At 46.1% G+C, this 27,492-nt stretch overlaps 1 protein-coding gene across 3 annotated transcripts in view; it reads left to right on the plus strand.

The window, feature by feature from the left end:
- LOC126542216 (synaptogenesis protein syg-2-like) overlaps positions 1–27,492 on the plus strand; it is a 291,341-nt gene that overhangs the window by 209,647 nt on the left and 54,202 nt on the right. For all 3 annotated transcript variants that reach the window (XM_050189174.3, XM_050189175.3, XM_055077078.2), the window contains exon 4: positions 9,681–9,884. In XM_050189174.3, the coding sequence (XP_050045131.1) occupies positions 9,681–9,884 (204 nt within the window). The remainder of the gene's footprint in view (positions 1–9,680; positions 9,885–27,492) is intronic.

The following is a 27,492-nucleotide window of genomic DNA, read 5'->3' on the forward strand; positions in this document are numbered from 1 at the left end:
ATCAGCCTATTATTGCCGACAAAGGCGCCATCCCACTCCTTAGGTGCGATATTTTTCGGTTGAAGAAGTGTCAGTGGAGTGGCCTAGTCTGTAAAGCATAATAAGATTTCACGAACGTAAAACAAAAAAAAAAAATACGGCCGAGAAGCAACACTTCCGACTGGCAATATCTAGGTTCACAGTTCCATTTAAAGGAGAGCGCTGAGTGGCTTTTCTTTTTCTTCCCTTTATTTTTTTATAACATTGTCGGAAGGCCGTTCAGGATGAGTTCGGCGGACATCAAAAATACTAGGATAGTCATAGAAGAAATGATAACGCTGTAGAAAGAAAATGTTGCGTGCATTTCGAACATCTTTTGGCCGAAAGGGTGAAGTTCCAAAAAAATACGCTTTCACATGATGAGCCCGTTCGGCTGTGCTTCTTTTGCTATGGTTTTTTCCGCGATGTCTGCCGTTATATCGCTTAGTGAGACATTTCTCAACGACGGAAAAAGACGACCACTGTCCCTGCAGACCGCATTCAAACGCCTGGCGTACCATCACTACCATTCTTCTCTTTATGTGCTAATCTTCTAGGTTCTTTGGTTACGTCTGTTTTGGAAAATAAGTGGATTGCTATGGCAACACATTAAGAGGTCTGATACGCAATCACACAGACACTGCTGACAAGGAAGGAAGGAAAACGGGAGGTAAAAGGTGGAGAGGTTAATCATATTAAGTGTCCGGTTGGCTACTCGCTGTGCAACTGATGCCGCCGACTCCCTCCTGGAGAACGTAGCCCTTCACCATGGTGTCCCTCTACAGCTTATCACCTACCGAGACCGCTACTTTCGTCCTAAAGTGGTCAATGACCTTCTAGACTTCTGAGCGACTAAACACGAACTTGCTACTGCTCACCTTGCAAAAACGAATGACCTAAAGGAGTGTCTCGACCAAGCCCTCATTGACACGCTTTCCATGTAGGTGTTCGCTGACCATCGTGACTGGGACTCTGCGTTGCCGTTTGTTAACTTGAATATAGTCCTCGCCGCGGTACGGTCACGGTACCTCTCGTTTGGCAGCGATCCTAGCTACATTTCGAACCGTTCTGCCTGAAAGCCTAAATTTCCTGTCGGAGTACACCCGTGAAGCCATACTCGAGGTGCAAGAGACGGCCACCTATATGGTGGGCGCCTATACCTATACAGGCAGGCGCTTGGGTGACGGTCGCCACTGCGACACCCACTGCGTAACGGGTGCCCTGCTTCTCCTTGGGTGACCTTTGTGACACGTTGACCTATCTGAGAAGTTACTTTTGCGCTACTTTGATCATTACTGCGTCTTGCGTCAAGTAAACGACGTCGCTCTCTCGACCCCACCGTGGCTCAGCCTCGCTCTGAACGTTATCCACGTCAAGCGCCTCAAGCCGTATAATTCGACCACCTCCTGTACAGTACCGTGCTGGTGCTTCAGACGCAGGCGACCATGCAACAAGCTGATAAAGAAGGCGTTGATGATTATTCTGAAGAAGGCGGCGCTCTTGGAATTGGCGATTAGAAGGTTCGAAAACGTATTCATTTCCCAGTCTGCATTAATCTTTGGAGTACCCTGACCTCGGTTTCATGTACCACATGTGGTATTTGTACATGCATTGATTAATCCCTTAAATGGGATTAATTATATGATATCTGAGAGATGCCACCTATTTGTGATGTGCGAGAGAGTCTACAAATCATCTATGATGAAATCTACCTAAACAACGCGAAACTTCTCTCTTACAACATATTAAATGGGCTATTACAAGACCATTAATTGAGATTAGCTTTAAATAGGGTCATCGCAGCGAATGGTGTCACGGTGTGGAGAAAAATCTAGAATTGGCATTTTCGCTCGAGCTGTAGACTTGTCATTCTCAATCAGGATTCCGGACGTCCTATCTGTATTTCTGGCTAAATTTTTAGCTGTAGTGTTACCTTTACACAAACTAATTTCATCAATGTCGACGGTCGCTATAATAACGGATTCTTTATGCTCATCGCTCACAACAAAAATGGCAACTAACGTTTTAAGTACATTTCGTTTTCTAGTGCCTGCCCACATAAATTTCATTAGATTTGTTTGGGTGCTTGGACATCAGAGATTATTCATCAACGAAATGGCTGACAGCCTCGTGAGAGCGGCCCTGAATGGCCCTGTAATATGATTACTTTCTACATCAGCTTACCTAACTTTTGCCAGGCTCAGGAGATATGCAATTATTCGAGACTTATTGAACCAAGCTATGGACAATTTTTTGGAATATCAACACCTCCTATTCTCTTGGCACACAAATTCCTTTCACAGCAAGAAAACTGAAGTCATTTTACTTGATTACGTCGTTGAACACCAGTATTAAACTTTTATCGTGACAGGGCTGGTGGGGTGCCCTCCCCTTTTTGCCCATTCTGTGGAGAGGATGAGACTACAGACAATTTTTTGCTTATTGTGCCGCCATTTTCAATCTTTAAGGACAGCTATACTTTAGAATTAAGGTTCAGACAACTTGGTTTAAATTTTTCCGTTTAGAATATTCTTTCTCTAGGAGCCTCCTCTTTTCGAAACTACCACAAGGATGTCTGGTTAGCCGTAGAGGAATTAATAGATGTTTCATTGAGGAGGAGGAAAAAAAAACATTTATCGAAGAAAAAATTTCTTAAGTTCTGCATACTTTTTTTATTCATTTCTTCATGAGAACTTTACGAATTTTATTATTAACAACAAGTTCCTGATACCATCCAAACCTTGGTCGATCCCCCGCAGTGAGTATGCGATATCTTAAAAGGCAAACCAATCCAAACCAAACTTCGGGAGCTAACTACCATCTTGTCAGCCGCTAGAGTCATTGTAAGTATTATGGAAATACTAGGTGTTTCAGCAAGCACTTTCAAAAATTTTTAAAGGTTGCCTGTGGCAGATAGCTCAATTCTATTTTATGAGCCGGTCTACTCGAAGTAACGGACGCTACTTGCAAAAAAAATTAACCGCGAAATCGAATAAGTAACTATAATTAACTATAATTCACTAATTAACATTTTGTCTAATTATCTTATGACCCATGTTGCAATTTACAAATTCTAGCACTGCACTTCGCAAGGCGGATCGACTTGGAACAAATTCTCAGGACGATACCAGTTTCGAGATATAAATTCCCGAACTTTGCGGAGAAATGCATTGGCCTTCGAGTTCGTGTGCGTCAGTGCATGAAACGACGTCTTGTTAACCAATTAACTGGAACGCCAATGCATGTCTCAGCAAGGTTAGGGAATTTATATCTAGAAACTGGTGTCATCTTGAAAATTCGTTCCAAGCGGATGCGTCTTGCGAACTCCACGGCTAGAACTTTTATATTGCAGAATGGGCCATAATGTAATTAGTTAGAAACTTAATGAGTGAATTTTTATTAATTAGTTGATTTCGCATCTCAATTTTCGTGCAGGTACTGTCCGCCGCTTCGAGTGGACCAGCTAATCAACTAGAATTGTGATATCAGCCAAAGGGAACTTTTAAACAATTTTGAAAATGTTCGCTGAAACACCGTGTATATTCCCGTGCTTCTCTTTTCCCCTTAACAGTATGGCTGTATTAGTTGGTTCAAGCACCCTCTTTTATGTGTGTAAGCAGGTCAGTTATAGACACAAGGAACACCCTTAAGGTTGCATATTCTTTTAACATCTACACTGCTTCACACCAACGTGCTGAGTGATATTCTCATGAAAAGGGGACTGAACAGAGAGGAAGCTTGGAGAAGTATGCGCGCCTCTGATGACGCCGAATGATCACATGAATGCGCAAAAGGTGTAGAAAGAATCGCCTCGCGAGAAAAAAAAATCACATCGAGTCCATTAAACCACATTCAAATGGCCATCTGTGGTACGTTTTTTTTAACGAGACAACCGACAGGAAAGGTCGTTCAGCTCAGAGAAGATTGCGTATGCGCGAACTTTTGGTCTCTGAACCTGGGATTAGAGGGCTGGTTTACGATCGATGAGTGCTGAAACCACGGGACATCGCTTTTTTATCACCCACAATGGCCTCCCAGGCGCCCCTGTGATAACCGTTCCCCTCTCCGACTGTTTGTCGACCGTTGAATAAAATTCAAAGCAGGCACAGAGGGCAACAGTCGGTGCTGTTGCAACAGTGATGGCGCCAACACAACGAAATCAGGGTAAATTTATTGTCTGCTCCTCGCAATGGACAACCGCGGTCTTCGCTTGCAGATTGCGTCATTTCCAGTTACGTTTTTACTACCCTCTTAGGTGCACTTTTATACTTGCGTGCTAGATCAACGACCGCAGCTCTTTGGCTGCTGGGCATGTCATACAGCAGCAGCTGTCACCGGCTGTGGTTTAAGAAGTGTAACGTTTCAGTCAAAGTAAGCGTGCTTGTTCTTGACGGTGTCATTGTTGGTCAGTCATTTGTTTCTAACATTCCGGAAGACCATGGGAAAGATATCGATGAAACTGAAAGCAGTGTTGCCAATATTATCGTATCTTCATGATTTGCTCGAGTTCAGCGCTAAGTAGAATTATCGAGTTATCCTCTTTAAACTGCAACTAACAAAATCTCAAGAAAAGGAAAATGAAACTGGCGGCTGTAGTAACTGCTTTGGAAATAGTTATTGTTATTTTCGAACACCTTTAAGTGACAATCACTGATAACATCACTGTAGAATATATAAAATGTTATGCCTAAACCAATCGATAAACAAACGTGTATTTTGCAGTTTATATCCGACTCAATGCTATTCAAAGATGAGCGACCGATGTTGCATGGGTCTAGTATGTAACCTTTTCCCACAATATAAACTTGGTCCTGCCCGTATGACGATGACCCTGCATACATGCTCTTTAGCAGTACTATAAATTCAAATAAATTGTGGAGTCTTATACGTGCCAAAACGTTGATATGATTATGAGCAACGCTGTATAGTAGGGGCTGTGTATCAATTTTGACAACCAAAGGCTTTTTTTTTTTCGCGTACGCATGAATCTAAGTGCATGAGCACTTTTACATTTCGCCTAGATCAAGATACGGGCACCATAGCCTGGATCGAACCTACGACCTCGTGCTCAGCAACGCAAAACCATAGCCAATGAGCTAACGTGGCCGGTGACACTCTAACTCACCCTGTTTATTTGTATGTCGTTTTTAAAGATACAGTACGCCAAGAACAAACGGCACGATAAGTTCTCTTTCTGTCCTGAAAAACACGGTGTTACATTCTTGGCAACGTGATATTCGCGCGACAGGACCCAAATCACGCTTGGGAACATTCGCAAAGCTTCCTTCTTTGTCTGAAAAGAAAGGGGAGAAAAGCAAACAACTGTATCCTCGTGAGGCCGCCTTGGGATCGTCTCGTGCGCGGCTACCCGAGACGACATCAAGCATAAGCTCGCGTATCGCGCGGGAATAGAAGCGGAACGAGGAAGTTGTGCCATCAGTAGCGACGGATATGTCAGAATAACCAGGACAAAAAAAATGAATACGCGGCAAAGCATTCTCTCCTTAGACCCGTGAGGAGGAAAACAAGCGACGGCCTTACGGGCCACCCACTGCGCGGAACGAGAAGTTATGATCCACGGAGAAGCCGACGAGGTCTCGCAGTCGCCGCCACTGCGCACTCCTCAAGCGGCGCAGACTGAGCGGGTGGAAAGCATTGTTTTCAAGCATGCGATTTCTGGCGCTGACGGCTTCGCACGAAGAAAAATGTGCGGGTCTCGCATTTGTCTTGGTTGCTCGCGAAGTGGGATGGAAGGGAAGCGTTGGGAGGAGGGTTGCAGGCGCGCTTGCCGTTTGGGGATACCGCCTTTCCGCTTTGCGCAACACGGCCAGAGCAATGCGCTAGAAACGAAACGCTCGCGCTCTCGGGTGAAGCAACCCTGTGTTTTCTTTTCCCCTCTTTGCCTCCACTCAATGACTCCCCATCCGAATTCGCCGCAGAGTTGCCCTGTCGCTACATTCTGCATAGGGTTTGCCTGTGGGCCAGCATGCGCAGTTTTCAAAGAAAACATAGCCCCTGAGAAAGAGAGAGAGACACATTGAGACAGTTATAAGCTGAGATATGAAGACAGGGCATCGAATATGGCTTCTGCGTTGTCTGGAGGTCGCGTGTTCTGTTGGTGTGGCACTGCTGTTTTTTATCTGTTCGTCCCCCATATCTCCGGCGCTAGTCAGGCTTGCAAGTGACTGTTCTATTGGAGCCAATAACTTTCCCATCATCTCTATTGCTCGATCTGGAAGCGGCGTACACTGCTGATACGAGCTGCATTATAAATGACCGGGGGTTTTCTCGGCGAAGCCTGTGCAGTGGCTCGCGAATATAGGATTCCCCGCAAGCGTTTTCGAGAACTGCGATTCGGTTGCGGGTCGCCGTGGCAAATGCGGCGGCTGAGGCACCAGCACTGCGGTCGCGTGAGTAACGTTTTTTGAAGCTAGCAGCACGCGGCGTCTGTTTTTCCCTCGGCCGTCTCCTGTTTTCCCAAGCTTGGCTCATTTGTTTTGCGCTAACAGCGTTTGCCCTTTGCCCGGTTGTCAGTTGTGGTCTACAGAGACGATTTTCCTTTTTTAATGTCTGCGGCTGCCTGTTTCAATTCAAGTTTTCGCTCTCCCGTGCAGCGAAGCGTGAAAACATTTTTCTCCCCTCGCAATCGTTCCAAAAATGGAGAAAAAGAGGCTGATCTTTTGTTTCATTTTTTTCTTTCTTTCTTTTTGTGGCTCTTGGAGTGCAGAATGCGTGGCAGTACAAGTATGCACTGCTGTGGGTGCGAACAAAATAAAGATCAGTACTGAGGCATTCTATCTCAGCCTTTGTAAATATCTGTTATGCAGTTTAGAGGCGGCGCCAATAGGAATCAGTGCAGACAAGCATTACAGTTCCAATGCAATGAAAACAAGGGAAGGAAAATAAGTGTAAGCGTAATCGGAAACCAAGGTTTTCATAAAAAAAAAACTACCACCATTTCCAGTCCGTGAAGGTGGTCGAACAGCGAAGCTGTGTTAGTTACATCGAGTGTTACACCATGCAAGTCAAACTTCGCAGGCAGCCTGAATTGTAAATATTTCGCTTCACCATTCTTTCACCTGATTTTCGCTTTTGCGTCCTTCGCCTCGTGAGCATGCTTTAGGAGTGCTTTTTATTGCGGTTCTCCCTGTGCGCTTTTTTTTTTGTGCGTGAGGTTTGTCTGTGTTTTGCCGTGTTCTTTTTTTTTTCACGAGCTAGTTGCTCCGCCCCGCGGTCTTCCCATAGTTGTAGCTGGGATGGAATGTGCGGAACCACTAATCGAAAGCTCCGTATATTGAGCGCAAGGCCCAACTCTGGAGATGCGGGCGCTGTAATCGTTTTGACGATTGCTTCGATCGGTTTGACGATTGACGTCTTTGTGTTTCTTAATCTGGTTACACACACGTTCGGCTACGACGGAGAGAAGGACGTCAGTGGCTGCATGCCTGCAGTCCGCCGTTGTCGCTTGCGTTCGATCTCTCGAGTTTGCTTGATGGCGTGGTTAGCAGCATCCGCCCGGCATTGCCGTTTGCGATTCTTCAAAACTAAATTGCTCCAAATTAAATCTGTCCGTCACGTAAAACAATGAATGGCTCACAGCCTTAAGCGATGGCTCATATCCCCGTAAACACGGGCCCCCATTACGACGACAGACGAGAAGTGAAACTTTATACTGGGATGACAAGACGGCAACGAGGAGCTTTGGAAGAAGACTACGACGACCGCGGGACTAGCGACGAACGCGGGACCAGTGGCATGGGCATGTTCACGCGGTAGCGTCGAGAGGCGCCAACTAGCCAGCTGTGGAAGAAGGCGACGACGCTCGAGCCATTTCTGATGATGATAGTTTTAGCGAACTCCGACAACGACGGCACAGGGTGTGCACACACCGCTGGGCCGTAAAAAAAAATAATTTATCGGGCCACAAAATAATCTTCGGAGAAGACAGCTGGTACATCATGAACGAGATGAATGGCTCAAACAAGATGCAGACATCAAGATGACCACACAGAGGCAAGAACACGCTGCTACCTGAACTTGACTTTCCGCCGGCAATACCCATGCCACTATTATTTATTTGCTTTGTTTCGGGCTAATGTAGTCTTCTAGTTTCATGTTCGAAGCTACTACACGACGTTCACCGAGCGATAGCCCTTCAACAATAACATGCGTTGAAAGGAAGGTGTGCTTCACATTTATTTTTAACAGCAGACAAATACTTACGTTCACTCTCACTTAAGCACATTCCCGAACACATTTAATATAGCTATGTTCACAATGCAGCTTATACAATAAAATATACCGTTAAAAAGTTCCTCCGCCATGTTCTGCTGACTTTGTTTCTCGAGAACAGCTCTAGTTCATTGGAACTCTCGCGCCTCTGGAACGGTCGCCTTTGCATTCTCACCTTTCCATGCAGATGCAGCTGCTACAAGGCCTCTAACGATACTATGCAACATCACTATGTCATTTGTGGCTCGATGCGGCTTTGACAAAAAGCTCTTCCTTCCTCATTGGGATAATGGCACGCCTTCCTGTGACAGTTGTGGGTGGGTGGATTCTATCGAACATCTCCTCTGCATCTGTCCCCGCTATGACCAGAGGTTTCTACTTCGCACCACGTTAGGTCACCTGGACACAAGATCACTCATGGTGTCAGAAGTACTTGCACCATGGCTACCCGCCTCACAAGCCCGGAAAGCGATCCGTGCGTTACTGCAGTTCCTGAAGTCAACGAATCTCAGTGAGCAGCTGTGGACGAAGCGACACCCTCAGTGTTTCCTTTCCTTCCTTGTTTTCTTTGTTTTTCATCCCCTAACGCCTTTACCCTGCCTCGAGTAACAAACCGGACCTGTGTCTGGTTGACCTCACTGGCTTTCCTTAACGTTCTTGTTTCTCGAGAGAGAGCGAGGGAGGTTGCCGCAAAGCATCGAATACTGATGGGTCTTTGGCAATCCCCTAGCATTGCCTTCTACGTTATAGCGGCTTAGCTGCATACCTCAAGTGGGGCAGTTACCATGCCTGCGGTGAGCAGGGCCTCTTACATCCCTGAGTAAAACTGTTTCCTGGTCAGGGAACATGGTGGCCATTATTTTTTTTTTTTTTTGTGGTTGCACTTTATGATCACTCTTTCCTGTCACCATGTACAAACTTGGTAAAACGCACAGGAAGAAAAACATCGACACACTGTTTATGCGTTGAATACTTTACGTATTATTTTACATGTTGTGCTAGTGCAACAACACTTGCACGTTCCCCTTTTCCTTTTCTGTGTCTTTCGTTAGTATATTGTTTGATTTTATTATAAGAATGGAAGCAGCAAAATATATACTGTATACACACTTGCTTCTTATGAACAAACGAAAGCTAAAGACTTTCTTCTGTGTCCATTTCTTCACCGATATTTCATTATACATCTGTCTGCACACTTTTTACTGCGAAGTTCAAGTTGTAGCAGTTAGTAGTCGCAGTAACTTAATGTAACTTTCGGCGCATGCCTACACGTATATAAGGTTCGGAACAACGGCCACAAGTAATTGCGAATGCACCTAAAGTCGCGTGATCGAAGGAAGCGATAGAGGAATTTATTTCCCAAATTATTCGAAATTGTTCGTTTACCTCGACTGATAAATCACGGTCGGTTTCGCGCACATTTCTCGCAGGCCAGCCAGAGCCCGTGGTGACATGGTGGCGTGGCTCGGAGCTCCTGCAGCAAGCGCTGAGCCGCAATTCCGGTGGCCATCCACGCGCCACGCTGTTCCGCCTGCGGCTCACGCGAGCCGACTACCAGGCGCGGCTGACCTGTCGCGCAACCAACAGCAACATTACGCTGCCCGTGGCCACAACCATCGTCGTCAACATGCACTGTAAGTACGCGCTGCTTTAGACGCCACTTGCGCGGCGCGCTCACCTGGACGCTGTGACACAATGCCATCGAACATTGCTGAAACATTTCCTCCTTTCTAAAATGTCTCACGCCCATAATAGCGTCAAGAATTTAACGATACAGTTCAAGAGAAGGCACAGAAAATGCAAAAAACAAGTGTTGGCATATTTTACGTTACCAGACCAACCGTTTCCAACCGCACGGGATACTACATCTCACATAGGACTTTCTAAGTGGCCACAGTAACGTGTCTGCTCCGCAACTGCAGTATTCCAAGATTAATTCTGTAATTTGAACTTTCCCATTTAGGTTTCAGTTGAGCAAGATGGTGCTGTTCGCTCCTGCCTGACGAATCGTAGCAAAAGTGGTAAAGAGGTGTAATAGGTGGTGCCCAAAGCCGGACGTCTATGACGTGTTTCTGGTTCCCTTAATCGCGTCCGGGGACTTGAACCAGCAGAAGGATAGTCTTTAAGACCCGCTTTTTAAGTACCGAGGGCGCCACGTTATGAGGCGTGAATTCAGATACCACCTATCCGAACACCACCAGCACGTACAGGAGTAAAATTATCCAGGTCAGTTACACACCGGGAACCGTGATCATTAGACGGAAATTTGCCGAAGAATGAAAATGGGTCGCAGTGCGTACGGCCAGCATTACCAGTGAGTTGAGTTGAGTTGAGTTGTTGTAGGCTACTGGTGGGATTAGCCTTGCAGTTGCTGCCGGCAATTGCTCCCCCGTAGCGACACTTAAAATAAATAAATCACATAATCAGACACAGTCCTCACAAAATACAAATGGTCACTCCTCAGTTCACCATGTGGAGGCCAAATCTGTGTCCTGTAGGTAATTTAAAAGAAGGCGAGAGACCTCCTTCCTACACAACCGGTTCCCGCGCGGGAAAACAATGTCTTGAAAAGAGCTGTGAGGAACTCCTGTCTTCTTGAGGGACCCGAATAACACCCTCCTTTCCGCGTTATACACAGTACAGCACATTAGGTAATGTTCTATGTCACCGCACACACCACACGTTGAACATAATGGTGATAACGCCAGGCCAGTCTTATACATCCACGCAGGGGTTCGAGCAGAGCCCGTGCGAATGCGGAGCAGTAAGGTGGCTTGGTTTCTTTTGAGGCCCTTGATCACACATGGCTTGTGAGGTGAGCTCCACAAAGAACTGAGGTGGCACAACACTGCTTCTCTGAAGAGTCTCTTGTCGTCTTGAGGCACTCTTCTCAATGGATTCCCAGACAGCGCTCTATGGGCGAGGCTGTCCGCCATCTCGTTGCCTATGATACCTGTGTGCGAGGGCACCCATTGGAAACGTATGGAGAAGCCTTTGATATGGAGATTGTGCACCGAGCGTAGGGAGCTAAGACATAAGGCATCAGTAGGGAACCCGTGCTCTAACCTTTGAAGGGCAGATTTTGAATCTGTAAGAATAACAACAGGTTGAGGCGTACAAAACCGTAGTTTCTTTAGAGCTGCCTCAATGGCAACGCTTTCGGCCGTTGTGGAGGACACGACTGCAGTGAAGCGAACAGACCAATCATACTTCAAAGAGGGAATGTGAAAAGCAGCTGCACTAGATCCTTTGACCTTGTCCACAGAGCCATCAGTAAAGATTTGAAGATGACGTGCATATTCAGACTCAAGATGTTCCAGTACCAGCGAACGCGTTGCCGCCAGAGGAGAATTCCGCTTAGCGCGTACGTGAGGAATTGTCAACGAACAATCGAGGCTCGCGAATGACCAAGGTGGTTTCAACCTCTTAGTTCGACCTCTAGTGTCAAGACCCAGGTAACCAAGAGTATTTAGTGCCAAGTACGCTCGGGACTCAGATCTCTTTCGAAGGCGCTGTAGAAGGGCTCGGCCGGCTGCCGTCTGTTTGAGGCGGCCAATTTGCATCAATAACCTTTGTGAAGCGACTAGGCTAAGAGGTCTCGATAGAGATTCACAAAGTACTGCTTTGTTAGGAGCAGTCTGCGGAACGCCAAGAGCCCTTCTCAGGCCCTTTCTGTGCAGAACCTCAAGTCGTTCCAGCTGTGATATCGAGGGGGAAATTAAAGGCAGCTGATACATTATCCGACTCGTCACTAGTGCATCGTGCAACCTGATCATTGAGGAAGGGTGATTTCCCCATTGCTCACTCGCAACTCTACGGATCACATTGAGACGCGAAGATATCGATGCCACAACCGAGTCCACAGCTCGTCGCCACTGTAGACGGTAGTCAATAATGACACCCAAAAAGCGCTTGTGTTTCAATTGTCGAAGGCAAGATTGATCAAGGTCTATCTTCAGCCGCGCATACCTTCTTCCTCTACCTGGAAACATGATGAAGCCAGATTTTTCCACCGAGAGAGTCAACCCAACACCTTGAAGGTAATTTTGAACTAAAAGTAATGCCTGTCGAGCTATCAGAGCTAAACGCTTGTGTTGATATCCGGTTAACCAAAGGCAAATGTCGTCCGCGTATATCGACATATGGACATGCCTGCAATGTTTTTGCACTTCAGCGGGAAGACCAGCCATTACAACGTTAAAGAGTGTTGGGGAAAGAACACTTCCCTGAGGTACACCTCGTGATACCGCCCTTTCGGTGCTTGTGGTACTTCCTAACCGCACTTGAATTTTACGATCACTGATAAATGAGTGAATGAATCGCAGAAGATAGCCCTGTACGCCCATGGCCTGCAAACTATTTAGTATTGAGCTCTGAAGGACGCTATCATAAGCCTTTGATACGTCTAGGAAAATAACTAGTGTTGAAAGACCGAAAGTTCTATGATGTTCAATATGGCTTATCAAGTCCAAGACGCTGTCTTGCGCGCTTAAACCTGTTCGGAATCCAGTCATGCATGTTGGTAGAGCCCTTCTGTCTTCGAGCCACCAAGATAAACGCTAACTTGCCAGCTTTTCCATGAGCTTAGCCACGCACGACGTCAGTGATACAGGACGATACGAGGCCAAGTCTGTCATTTCTTTGCCGGGCTTCAGCACTGGGACAACACAAGCCACCTTCCATGAAGGAGGAACGTCGCCAGTCTCCCACACTCGATTGAGATAGCTTAGGAGCATTACCAAATCGTGAGCGGGAGTTCACTGCCATTGTTGAGAAGGAAGGCACACAATCATTCCATTCTTCAAGCACTGCCATATGGGGCACAAACTTGGAGGTTAACAATGAAGCTTGAGAATAAGTGAAGGACCGCTCAAACAAGCGATGGAACGAAAAATGTTAGGTCTAACGGTAGCAGAGCTACACAGACAGTGGTTCAGAACACAGACGGCGGTGTGGATCAAAGAGCAAACAGGGGTGGTGGTTGTTGAAGTTGACAGAAAAAACAGGGAGCTGGGCAGGTCGCGTAATTTATAGGGCGGGTAATCTATGGTGCATTAACCATACAGAGCGGGCGCTAGGGGAAAGGAAGCGCTGTCGAGGACGGTGGAAAATTAGGTGGGAGATGAAATCAGGAAATTTGCAGGCAGCATAACTTGTGATTAGCTAGCTCAAGTCAGGGGTAATTAGAGATCGCTGGGAGAGACCCTCGTCTTGCACAGAACATAAAAGTACGATGATGACGGTTTACAACATCCACAACTCGTGCGGAATTTTAACGGACTGTTGCTTTTGTGCCGCAGTTTTCTCCGTACTGCGAGGCCACATTCGCATGTTTAGAGAACGGTGTCGAGAGCCGCTTGGATAGCACCACACCCCCATTTTAGTGTCGAACTATATGTGTGGAGTGACTGCTTCAAACAAAGTGCGTCAGTGTCGCAGGATCGACGATTTGAACCAATATGACGCGAAACCAGCTAGAATGTTGAATCACTTTGTGCTTCGTGTACGGTGCTGTGTAGTGTTCTGAAGTGCACTTGAGCCTGTGTTCTTATGGGCCTGGTAAATTTATGACAACCTAGACGCAGAGAATCATGGTGATGTTGACTGATTAGCCTTGACTTCTATTAGATGCCACGTGGACTATGGCAGCCAGCGTAGTTAGGGACTCCAGTCCATGACTTCACCAACCTACGTATTATTTATTACCAGTCTACAAACTTGATGTGTACGCGCCTTTGAGCATTCGGCTCTGTCGGAATGCGGCCACCTGAACCTGCAGAAACAAACTGCTGACATGGTGTGATGCATCAGCGTGTTTTATCAGCTGAGGAGGAAGCCAAGCAGGAGTGATTAGCGCTGATACGATGTCAAAGTTTGATAGGCAGCGATACTTTCAGGTGTGGATCTTACGTAGTGAAGTTTTCGCTCATAAATTGGGAGTGTCAGTTGCCATTGACTTTCTTCTGCATTTATTTTTTAGGACTGCTTTAATAGCTCTTCGTGCACTCGGCAGTGATCTTATGTGAAGGGAGCGCGTGTTTCGTTGTCAGTTGGTGGTCGACGACATCGTCGACCATCACCTTAGACGATACCGGCTGCTGATGGGGGCTGATATTACGCCTATGCGCCGCATCGGAACCGCACCTGCAACCAAGTGCAGCGCGATCATATACTATACCGGTGAGCGTACAGGAACTGGGTCTCTAACCTTGAGGCGATACGAGATATGTATTATAAGGAAGTTCTTCTTTTTTAATCTCCATAATTAGTATCGAAATAAAGACTTTTACTGGCTTTGTAATATGGTGGTGGTCACGATTTATACAGGCCGGGTTAGCCTGACACAGTTGGCCGGCAATTGCTTCGACTGAGCATTTCTTTCAGCGCCAAATTTGTCACACCGTGTCTATCAGTTCTGCATGTCTCTCGCAGAAATGTGAAAAGAACGCGTAATACTTCCACTGGAATTCTTTAGATGGGGGTGCGGTGAACAAGCGAATGCGGTTGGGCTTGTCGGCGCTGTTGCAGGCGCCCGCAAAAAGGAAACTGTGGAATAGGGACATGCAGTCATTTGCTTTAAGGATATAGCCTCAGCTACGACAAGAAATGAAAGAAGTGCGGTCATCTGAAGACATGACGCCATGATGTGCGATCATGCTATCAGTTAACCACACTTCTTTTGCTTCTTGTTGTCTAATTCGAGCTTTGCTTCTTCCTCGCTCTCATACGAGGTAGTAAGTTACATGCGCTGCCACTTAGGTTGCACCCTTATCTCAGCGTAAGAACTTTTTGCCTAAGGAATTACCTACGAACTGCGCAGCTTAGTGAATTCCGCCCTGATTACTAAAGCACGTGAGCTCTGCAACCATTTTATATAACTTTAACATCTTGTGTCGTAAATAATTTTACCGCCTCCATTATTCGGGGACATGATGTATCTAGGACGGGAACAGAGACAGATAAAGTTACAACTTACATAGATTCATCGGCATGTGCACGAGAGATAGTGCGTGAAAGCTAAGAGCAGTAAAAGCTAGGACAAGACTTACGAGCGAGACATCTTTGTCCTCTACATATGCAAAAACTAGCATGGTGGCCTGCTTCACCAGGCGCACGGCCGTTATACGTAGGAGGTAAACAAATGCAGGCGACCATTAAAGGCATTCACTCTCGGGATGACACTAAATTGGGCTTTGTGTTGAACAGCAAACAAAAATCGAAACATTGGATCGACTAGTAATTTAGAATAAAAACCCTTCCTTAGGCCCAAGTGGAACAAATCAACAATTCGACACTTCAAATATGACTTGGGCTATTTGGATTTTTCTCCGACTATTAGGACAAAAATGTGCGCTATAAGTGCACTACATACGGCATCTACGTGTGCACTCTGCGTGCAAGGAGTGAAGCGCAGTCTGAGCGGTCGATGCGCCCAAAGTATAGCTCTCGTCTCTGTGGCTTATTTTTCGTCTAACCTAAAGACATATAGCTCGAAAAAGGACGGGTGAGTGAGATAGCGTCGGGGAAGGCGCCCATAAAATAATTGCTCCGCGTGCAGTTATGAACACTTGTGCTTTTTCGTCCAGAAACCCAAGTCATTTCTTGCCGAGGGAGAGTTCGGCTTCGTGGCATGATGCGCAAAGCGGGAGTCGTAAAACCTCAGCAAGATTGCCCGCTCCTCTCTTCTGGCCCAACTAAGCTCGGTAAAACGACGGCTTAGTTGGAGGGAGCTATTTTGTGCAAGCTACATTTATGTTGCCTAGCGAACAGCACCACTTGCAGTTATTCATATGACGAAGCATCGCATAGTGGGAAAAACTTTCGTTCGCTTTGATCATTGAGTTCTTTTCCCGAAGTCGTCCGCACGCATCTCCCATTTGGGGAAGAAAGTTTCTCGAAGGCCGCCTACTCCTTGATTAACGTTGTGCATATTCAGAACGAAGCAGACGAGCAAAGTCATATAAGAATAGCGGCGGCGTAGGAAGCGATGTGGTACATTAACTTCGTTCTGTAGTTCTCCTGAGATTCTCCTTTATTTATCTGTAAAGAAGCAAGCGAATTTCCTTATTTGTAGTCTCTTCCGTTTTTTTTTCCTGGCAGCAATTTTTCTTATTTTAATTTCGACTGTAGAAGAAATATGGTGCTGATTTACACTCCAGGCAGTTGTTCTCTGCTAAATCAATGACAGATAAAGGATACGCTATGGGGCAACCTAGTCGACGAAGGAGTGAACGTAGTAGAGTAAATCGCGATGTCAGCAATGCGATGCCATACCGTAGCTACGCAATTATTTTTCATCAATAGGACGGTCGTGGCTTACTGAGCGAGGCAACAGGAAACGTCGAAAGTCAAGTATTCCGAGTGAGAGACTGTGCAACGTCGCAGCTACTGTAAGCGGCAAGAAGACCTATTTCTTCAACCTACACTTCGACTGGATGGCACGGTCAATTTCGCTATGAGTGTGACGGCATTAGTCTGAATCGGGACCAATGACATTGCCAGCAGTGCACCGCGACGTCGTCGAAAGAGCCGACATGGAAATTAATGACAATCAGAGATCCCTTAGAATGCTTGGTTTGCCGTTGGGGGGCCCTAGCGTGATTAGTTTTTTTTTTTTTTTGTTCCCTCCCGTTTCTCTCTTGGTCTTCCGAGCGTTCGAGTTCCACCGGCCGCACATTCTACGTTCCGGTGACAGGCGGAACTATGTTGCTCGAGAACAACGTTAAAACAGCCGACGACGCTGCCAAATGAGCCCAAGTTTCATTGATTCCTGAACCTTATTAAAAAATATGATCGAGTGATCGAGCGCTCATATAATGTATGCCTGTTAGCAGGTGTTGACGACGGCTACAGAACTAGGCAAAGTAAAGGTGGAGAACCAATAACAGATCTCTGTTTGGGAAGGGACAGTATTCTAGAAATCATAAAATGAGAGAATGATCTTACCACGACGCGCTAATACCATTTCCAGCTTCTGCTAGGTGTTAATAATATATTTATGAAAAAGTACAGAGAGGTGGGACACTTAAGGGCTTGCCTACCAACGCCTGCAGCTAATAGAGCATTCATATAGCGACAACAGAGCCGAACACCAATCAGAACATGAGAAGAACATAACTCCTACGCGCACGCTGAGACAAGCTGCGAGGGGCCAAATAAAATCTGACGACCTACATTGAGTATCAGCAGCCTCACCCAAACGTGCACCCAGCACGATACGTATAAGAAAAAGTCACCACTTCAACACCAATATCCGGAGACGTGCTCGAACAAACAAAGCCAAATTTACAGCCAAACACGGCACCCTGTTTCACACGGAAGCAAGAGACCAGTTGCACAACCTGTAGTGTCATGACGACGCACTAAAGAACAAGAAAATATGAATTACCGAGGAAACGTATAATACTCACCAGCAGTCGATGAAACCTTTGTCCATGAGAAAGTCCCGGAAGGCGTTGGGAACACACCATTACTTATCAGCGCATAACTCCAATACATGCACTTTGTTCAGGGTATCAATAGTCAAAGCTCTCTCCCCTTTGCTTTACTGGTTTCTCTCCCCCTTCTTTCTATTTCCCTTCTCCCAAACGGACAGCCAACCGGACTCTTCACTAGTTAACATCCCTGCGTTCCTTTTATCTCGCACTGTCTCAGGTGGAGAACAACCAGGGTTTGGTTTCATGAACGGGGAATCGGGCTCCTGTAAATTTAAGTAGCATGCACTGTAAGAGTGTTTACACCTTTATGGGTGTTTGTTTGTTAGACAGGTAACACCCCTACCGTTAAGGCCTTAAAAAATACGTTTATGGGGTAAGATCAAACTGTTGGTGGGAACCAGTAATTAAATCTTGTTTGTCGACCTTTTCTTGGGAGCAAAAATGATGACAGCTTTTCCAGGCCACATAAAAAGTGCATTAAATAAAGTTTTATATCTGTCCTTGCGAAATTATCCTGTCGGATATTTCTGTGCGCCCGAGGCAGTCAGAATGATTACATAAAATAATAATTACGGTGCCTTACGTGCCAAAACAACGATCTGATGATGAGGCAAACCGTAACGGGAGATTCCGGAAATTTGGACCACCTGGGGCTCTTTAACGCGCACCTATATCTAAGTACACAGGTGTTTTCGCATTTCGCCCCCCTCGAAATGTGGCCACCGTGGCCGGGATTCCATCCCGCGACCTCGTGCTTAGCTGCCCAACAGCATAGACACTAAGCAACCACGGCGGGTGTATGATTAGATAGTTTTCAACTACGTATTTTGTCATCGCCCACCTAGTTAGAGCTCCGTTGTCCTCCTAAATAAATTTTTGTGCTACCCATGTCACAAGCAAACACACTTAAGATGTAAGCATTTTTACTGTGTATGGTTAAGCGGCTTTGGGCAATTGTACACTCTGCTTTTATGTTCCTTTCAAATAGGTTAATTCTTCTCATTTTAGTAGAATACCATTGTATATTTCAACTGCTTTTCCCTCAAATTGTAAGGTAACCGTTACCCCACTTAGTGTGTTAGAATAATTTGAGGACAAATGTTTAAGTCAAGCGCATGAGTGTTGAACAGCGTCTTGATGAATCTTGCACTCTATAGATCTGTAGTGCAATTACACCGGCTTGTGTACCTCTTTATCTTTGTTGTGATTGATTTTCTTCAAAGGTAACTAATGCAGTGCAGCTGTTCTTCAAGAAAGTTTCCAAATTAGCCTACATATTATATGAATATCAGTTTACAAGCTGATTGTTTTTTCACCGCGAGATGTCGTATCCCAACACCACTTAGCCAAACGCTTTGGAGCCTATAGCCACAGCCCAGAAACGAGCGCTCTATGTCACGCTCCTTGTATCTGCCCGATGCGGCTACACACCAATCGTTCCTAGCACCCCTGCCCTACATCCAATTTTTTTTTTCCTTCCCTTCCGTTTTGTGTGAGTGGGACTATCAATCTGGCTTTGGGGAGCACCGATTTGAGGACATCGCCTCATCTGCGCCCGACCTTTTCTCGCAAGCCTACCGCCGTCGCACTTCTGGCTCCTGGCCAGATTTGCGGCCGAAGGGGTAGGGCTCCATTAAGGCTCAGCTTTCAATCCGGACGCGGAGCCCATGGCCCTCTAATGGCGATCGGTGTACCCCTGCCTCTAATGAATCCCTCGCCACTTTCTTTCACCTAAGGTTGTCGGAAGGGTACAGAACTGATACACGTAGCCGGCTCGCGAACGTCGCTTTCCATGTTTGGTGCATGTGAGGGGCAGGAATTATTGAAGCGGAAGAAAGATGCCTCAGAGGGGAGAGAGCCACTCAGGGGAAAGGGTTGGATGTAACACATGCAGTGCGTCAACTCGAGCGAAGTCTCGGGTGTTTACCCTCTTCCAGCTGTTGGCTGAGGACGGCGGAGAGAGAGAGAGAGAGAGGGAGGGCTGACCAGGAATTGGCCTCTTCAGAGGCGGCGATAGATGGTTTTGCAACTCATTTCGCCTGCTCTCCACTGAGGACGTGGTGCAACGCCAGATGAGATCATGCCGCTGAAAGCGGTCTGAGTGGTCGGTCCTTAGAACCAGGGTGTCCCACATTTTAGTTAGAAATCGCCGTTGGGGTAACGTCTGCTGGGTAACAGCTTTTGTGGCTGTGTGGATCTACAGGCGATTTCGGTGATATTTGTTAGATCGTCGATACGAATGCGTGACTGTTGTTACGTGCACTCGAGACGCGCCTCAGATACGCATATGACGGGCACGTAACGGGTGCGTGCGTGCGTGCGTGCGTGCGTGTGTGTGTGTGTGTGCGTGTGTGTGTGTGTTTTGCTGCTCATTCACTCTTATTTAAAAGTTTGCTGGTTAGAATACACCAAACTGCACGACGGAAATATTCGTATTTTACCCGGCGCAACTTTTTCTTTTCTGTTTCTTGCCTTCCGAAATGCCGTATCTTTTGCATAGCATCCAAGGGCCAGTTTTGTACTTAGCTGTTGTGTAATTGGCACAAGTTATGCGTCATAATTGGCTGATGTGTTCCAGTTATTGACAACGCAGCACTACTGACTCTGCAAACAAAATTTTATCACGTGGTGTACCTCTCATTCTTCAATGGATATCTTCACACGTAGGAATCGGGGGAAATGAAGAGGCTAATCGACTGGCTTCAAGTTGCACTCATAACAATTGTGACTGTCCTGAAATTTTGTGCAAGCTTGATGACGCTCATTTGCTGATTTGTCGCCACCTACTCAAGCAGCATTCAGACCGGCGCGTCGCAAATGGAACGTTCCCGCCCCGTGTTAGCGGTCGAGGCTTGCCTCGTCGCCGTAGAGTACAACTACTCAAGCTGAGGGTTGGCTGGGTGAACGTGCGCGAACGTTTATACAGACACGGAAGTGTGGCCAGTCCATCGCGTTCGTCTTGCAGCTGCTGCGAGACACTTCAGCACCTTATATTTGGGTGTCCCACTTTCAGTGCGCAGCGCATGTCGATAGTGAAAGACTATCATCTCCTTAGCCTGCGGTACACGACACTCGAGGAATGTTTGTACCCCAGTGGTTGCGCGTCTAAACAGGATGAGGCTCATCGCGTTCTCTTACTTTTCTAGAGTTAACGAACTTAGGTTGACGTTTGTGGCGTCGATACTATTTCTTGTATTTACCATTCTGTGGCTGCGTTGATCTTCCGTGACCGGCCCTACTGTGTGTGATCTCTACTGTGGGTTCTACTTCATTCGTTTAGATTTGCCCTGTTGCTTTTTCTTTCCTCTTTCCTTCCCTTCTTCCTGTCTTCTATTTCTGTGCTGCTGTCACCTCGTTTCTGAAAAGCAGTGGCAGTTGCCAGCCTGCAACTTGCTTTCCGTTTCCTGTTAAATGTATATATGTGATCAAAACAAATAATATTAACCAAAGATAACAACGGCACATAAACATATTCGCAGCATACAGCGCGTATATGATCACATGTATTCAGAGACAGCATGATCCAGCAATGTAGCATGCTGTAGAGACAAGTCAAAGTTTCATGTGAGGTCACCATACGAGCATTGCAGGGTACCTTATGAGCAAACACTGGATTAAGACAATACGGTATGTGCAATATTATCGGCGAAAATAGAGCGGCCGCACAGTACAAGGACGGAATCTAGGTATGTTTACTTTGGAAAACTGCGACGACTGCTTTAGGTGTACACAGAGAGAGAGAGAGAGAGAATATATATATATATATATATATATATATATATATATATATATATATATATATAGAGAGAGAGAGAGAGAGAGAGAGACGAACAGGTAAAGGTAGAAAGGTTAACCAAATACGTGCCCCGTTGGCTACCCTACACTTTGGGAGGCGAAAATTGGAAGAATAGATAAGACGGAGACGAAGGAAAATAATAGAGAGTCAGTAATCCACAGAGTCAGTCGCAGAGGAATGTCCCCTGTCACAGGCGTTTGTACAGTCTAGTAGGCTTTAAGAAGTGCAGAAGGGCTTCTGTGGCCTTTCACATGCCCGAATGCATAGGCCATTGTCCCAAGATGTTTTCCTACAAGAGCACTATATGGTGTTTATAGGCTGAATATGGCTTGTAGGGTACATCGCTGAGCGACAAAGGATGGGCAATGACACAAAAAGTGCTCTAGAGTCTCCTCGCGCCCCCCCCCCCCCCCCCCCAAATTGCACGCCGCACTGTTAGTAATTCCTATACATAGGAATAGGTATTTCTAAATGCGACACCCAGCCGCACGCGACACAGTAAAGTTGTGTCGCAGCGGGAGAGTACAGGTGGTAGACGAAGTGTAAAGTTAGGGTCGAGAAAGAGTAAGCGTGAGGCTGGTGAAACGCAGCTATTTCCATCATAGAAGTGTGATATGGCGAGCAAGTGATTGAAGGTGCCGGGTAGCATCCGTTCTTGAGTGGGGGTATAGGCACCCGCTGATGTTTTCGATGAGCCGAGCGAGCACCTTCATCTGCTCTGTCATTGCCCATAACTCCGCAGTGGCTCGGCAACCATTGAGAAACAACGTCGTGTCCTTTCCCGCGCGCGTGGTAATGAGTGTGCCTTATTTCGTACACTAGCAACTTGTGTAACCCATGACATAGGGCAAACTGCAGAGTTTGTAGGGCTACTTTCCAATCGCAGGAAATGGCCCAATGATATGGTGGTTGCTGGAGCACGTAATTGAGTGCACCTTGAAGAGCTGCAAGTTCGGCCCTGGTGGGCGTCATATTGGGAGAGTATTTAGATTGCAAAGAGACGGCATCAGATGGAACAACCACTGCTCTAATAGAGCTGTTGGAATTGATTAGCAATGTGCCCAACAGCCTTGAAAAGTGAACTGCTTCCTGGGCTGCATTTCTATTCTCATTTCATACTCAACAAGAAAAGTTGGATTCGTAAAAGTAAAGCTCTCTGGCATGAAAGATTGTGTAGTCTTGATGATCACGAAATTACTTGCGGTTGCCACCACCGCAACACCATGTGGTGTGACTGCCATGGTGTATAGAACGAGTGAGACATTATAAGAAAATTTAATGGCTAAATTCAATATCCCGTCTTTTCTATTCTTTTTGTAAATACAAATTGGACTCGCGTGCAAGAAATAATTTTATGCATAAAAGGTTAATACACAAAAATACTTTAAATAAATTAGAAATAATAAAATATACCATATTGTCTGTATCAGCAAACCCACCGCTAGGGATTGCACTGAGGGTATCAGCTTCTCTATTGTTTCTGCTTAAATGTGAATTCTAAAAATTTCAACAAAGAATTCTTCCTGCTTCTTTTTGAAACCGATCCCTTGTTGCTTCTTCCTTGTATATTGAGCCTTCAGACTGTCATTTGAGTTTTGATCGCGGTTGGCTGCTTATCACAAACACTTTTTTTTTAAAGGCTGTGTTCAAATTAGTTGCCTTTGGAGTTCAGGGCTCTGCTGTTGGAGAGCTGACGTGGACTTGTAAACAAGTGGGTGCCTTGTTCGTCGTATAATCTATTCGCGCTGGTCTTTGGACAAAGCGGCTATTGCGATTGCGAGAATGCCAACATCACAAGCCATCGCAGCGGGGGGCGACGAGGGCAGTGTTGCAGTTTTCAAGGGCAACAGAATTGGACAAGCGGCTGTAGCCTGAACTGATGTTTATAGTGCTGCAAGTGCTTCTGCGCTGTGCGGTGACAGCGTGCGGTGACAGTGACTGACTGAGATTGTATGTCTATGCTCCTTTCTTTCTTTATCTCTACTTTGCTATCACTTCACCTCCACCTCTCCTCTCTCCCCAACGTAGGGTAGCAAATCGGATCTTCCCATCAGGTTAACCTCCCTGCCTTTTCCATTTCTTCTCTCTCTCTATCTAATCGCGCTTGCCTCCACCTTTGGGTGCAAATGAATGTGACTTTGCCGCTGCCATTCGTTAGGGATCCTGGTACAAACTCTTAAAGGGGCTCTGAACCACACCTCCGGCTTGGTGAAAAACGATGGTGAAAACCGCGTAATCCGCTGCTGTAAACACCACAGCCATGTCTTGCAGTCGTGCAGGGCGCGTGGAGCTCGCAAGCGGAGCGCGAAGTCCACTTTTTCTCATACGCTATCTTTTTAACAGAAGCCAACTCCTCACTCTTTTCTAGAGGCTTTATTTCCTAATATAGCAGAGTCCCATACGCGGCTGTTGTTGGTGAAAAGATTACATCAATCAAGAAGGGGTTTGTATCACTGCGCTTCTTCTTACTGTTGCTGTGTATAAGTATCGGCCAAGTTTAATAAACGGCCTGAAGTAAGCGAAAATCAGCTTTTCAATTTCAATAATAATTATGTACTTCCGGAAAAATCCTGCTATTGTCTGCTCACACTCGGCCACGGCCGCCCGCGTAGGAATTAAAGTTTGTCCACCCTACTTATTGATGCCGTAGCCATATGGGTGTCTCTAATTTCGTCTAGTTTTGAACACTCAACAGCCTCTAACCACGCGAAACTTAAGGTCGGACCACACGCACGCTTGCCAGCGCGTGCTCACTCCTGGCCACTCCTGCTTGGAACGTCCTGGTAGACTTCGTACTGAGCTAATCGTAGCGCTTCAAAATGCGCAAATTGGGCGTTGCTACATATCCGTCGGCCGATATGGTGCAGGACACACCTCGTCCTCACCGCGTAGCACGGCCAGACTGGAGTGCATGAACCCGAGCACGCACTGAAGCCCTGTAGAGCACAAAGCAAACGCTGCGCCTACGCACTACAGTTACACGTAACTGCGGTCTGCTACGCAGTGTAGTTATCGAGGCCGCCGCGGGGTACCGCGACGGGTCCGCTGGATACGCGCACTGCGACTCGCTGAGGTCAAGCGCGTTTGGCTTGAGCTTCGCCTGTCGCAGGTGCGAAAATTGAAAGTAGTGGCGTCTATGCGAACATCCGAAAGCAAATTTCAACTGCGCGCCACGGTGATGTTCATTAGGAGGAGCGTTGTGGGCCCGCTCCACTCCGCCGTGGCCTCCGCAGTGCATGGTATTGAAGAAGGAGGACAGCGAATGGGGCGCTTAATTTTCCATAACTCCGCTTCTGCCGAATGCGTTGAAGTACAATCTGCGGCAAGGCATTTCTGAAATAGCCTAACTTAAAATGCACTTCTCCACTTTGAGAGATAGTCGTTCCGGGCGCCTGTTAATTTCACGCAGTAGTTATTGTGACACACTGTTAACTATTATGGACACACCCGTGAGTTGTTTAACTGGTTTAACATTGTCCCGATTGACAAGCTTTACGAGTATTGCCTAGCAATAAGATATAAGCAATCACTGTTGAATAACAGTCGCGCCTTATACGATATCTTTGGTCTGGAAACAATGTTATTTCATACCCTACTCGTCACCGACAACATTGGATCATTCCATCCTGTAGAACACACTTTGGGCGACAAATGGTGCGGTTCACTGTCCCTATGTTATTAAATAAATAACTCCAAAAAAAGATAACAATTTAACAATGCAGTCCGCGTGATATTAGCGAATCATATTTATTGTGAAAAGAGATGCAATATTAACTTGGGCGTTGAGAAAGCTGTCTATGTATATTGCAGTATGTAATGCAGTATCGTATGCTGTAGTATGTATACTGGTGTTCATGCACATTATGACTTGTACTGTGTAAAACCTTTTCCTGCTTTGTTACGTTCAATGAACTCGCCCTTATGTCCTCGTTTTCCATGCTCGGTTTCTCCTGAAGTGAGAAACCTCTCTTTTCTCCTGAGCCTACCCTCATCCTTGGGATGAAAAATAAATTTGAATTTGAACTCAAATTTGAATTTGAATTCGAACAAATCTTGGAAGAGTCTAGCCCTCTACAAATTGATCAAGTTGGTATATTTTGCACGGATGTAGTCACCGAGACGCAGAAGCCTAGACTCTTGTGCGTCGAGTCTCATCGAGGAATGCATGTACTGTGAACAACGCTGTTTGTTTTGGAACTCATAAGTGAGCAAGTGAAATTTATTAATACTTATTTCGTGTGTGTATCCTGCAACAATCACTTATAAAACTGTGGAATGCATGATGAGAGCCAAAATTATCACTCATTGCTATGTCAGATCTTACAAGAATTAGTAAGTACTAATCAATCACGTTCTTCAGTAATCACCAAGCTATAGATGGACTACAGAAAGGGAAACTTGTCATTCGAACGATTGTGACGAGTTTCTACAAAGTCGATCATACGAGTTTCTGAAAAGCCACGTTCGTATAGTCGAGGCAAAATAACTCATCCCGTGCGGATTGGACTCATTACAACTGCTTTTCCAAAACGGCGGCTTTACCCTCTGACCTGACTTGTGGGTTGAGAGTTTGCAAAACACGAGAGGAAAACTAACTACATCTCAATGCGGTGGAAACTAAAGAAATCTGCGATACCGCTTAGGAGAAATGCACAAGCTCCAACTTGATTTATAAAACGAACGATTCCACTTATTACATATCCACCTGCCACAGTGACGAACGTCACTTTTCTCCTGAGCCTACCCTCATCTTTGAGATGAAAAATAAATTTGAATTTGAACTCGAATTTGAATTTCCACAGTTCCGAGGTAAGATTTCCGCGTCGACCTGCTTCCCGTGGATAACTCCGTGATATATAGTTGCATGTTGTGATGTTGCTTGTGACGAACGGAGAATACTTAAAATTAAGGGGGCTGGCGAGGCCAGTGATGCTCTACAACTTGGCGGAATCGAGCTTAATAGCGCTTGTGAACATGACGAATAATGAAATTTACGTTCAGAGGCGAAAATTCGATTCTCCCGTTTGGTTACATTTAGTTGGTCTTTGAAGTGCACGAAATCTCGCTTATGGAAACATTCGTGCTGAACCTTGTACAAGAACTTGGTGTAATATTTGCAGACATGTTTTTTGTTTTCGGCCAGAAGCTACAGATTTGGAGACTTGGAGCGTGGCGTAGTCGGAGGTGGGCTTACAGAAGTGTTTAAAAACAGCAGAAAGAAGATGCCCTTTTCGAAACCGCCGCAAAAGAATCGCAGCAGTATTCTTTCTTTTGTAATGTGAGGGAATAAAAGAGAAGTGCATGGACCATTCATACATTGTCCATTTTTCTTTTTCTGTATCTTCGAAGTGGAGGCTATGACCTAGAATTCAACAAATAGCTAGCGCGATCTCCCTGGCTCTCCGCTCTCTAGCGTCATCGGTAACGGGGGCCTTTGTTCGCCGCGGATCTCAGCGAAGCAAGCGCACTGAAAATACAACATAAAAAGAAAGAAAAGCAAAGGAAAGAAAAGTAGAAGAATGTCTCTGGTCGCTCGAGAGCTCGCTTTGAAAATCGATCGCAGACGTTTTTCCTAAGGGATCGCAGGAGGAAGAGGATGAGGAGGGAAAGGCTTCGCAGGAACTCACTGCATCGAAAGGGGGGGCTTAGGATGAAGTGCAGTTCGAATATCCGGCGGGTGACAATTAGATTGTGTACTGCCTCCAGATGTATAGTCGGGGCTTTTAGGTGGCAAGAAACTGGAAAGTAAGGCGACTCCGAGAATCGTCTCAGCGGATGTTTTGCTATAACCTTGTTCAAGAAGGGGGATGTCGTATAGGCGTGGGAAGAGAATTCTGCTACCCGCCAGAGTGTAAACACGGCTTGCTTTGCATTCAAAACAGATCCGATGACTTTCATGGCTTCATGAAGAAATGTGGAAGTTGAAAGGGGGGCCGAAATTCCGTTGCTGTTTGCTACTTTTGCCGGACAACTCAGCAACTCCTTTGTCTCGAATGCCAACCCTTCTAC

The sequence above is a fragment of the Dermacentor andersoni genome, chromosome 2 (genome assembly GCF_023375885.2).
Source record: "Dermacentor andersoni chromosome 2, qqDerAnde1_hic_scaffold, whole genome shotgun sequence".
In the NCBI taxonomy this organism is placed as follows: Eukaryota; Metazoa; Arthropoda; class Arachnida; order Ixodida; family Ixodidae; genus Dermacentor; species Dermacentor andersoni.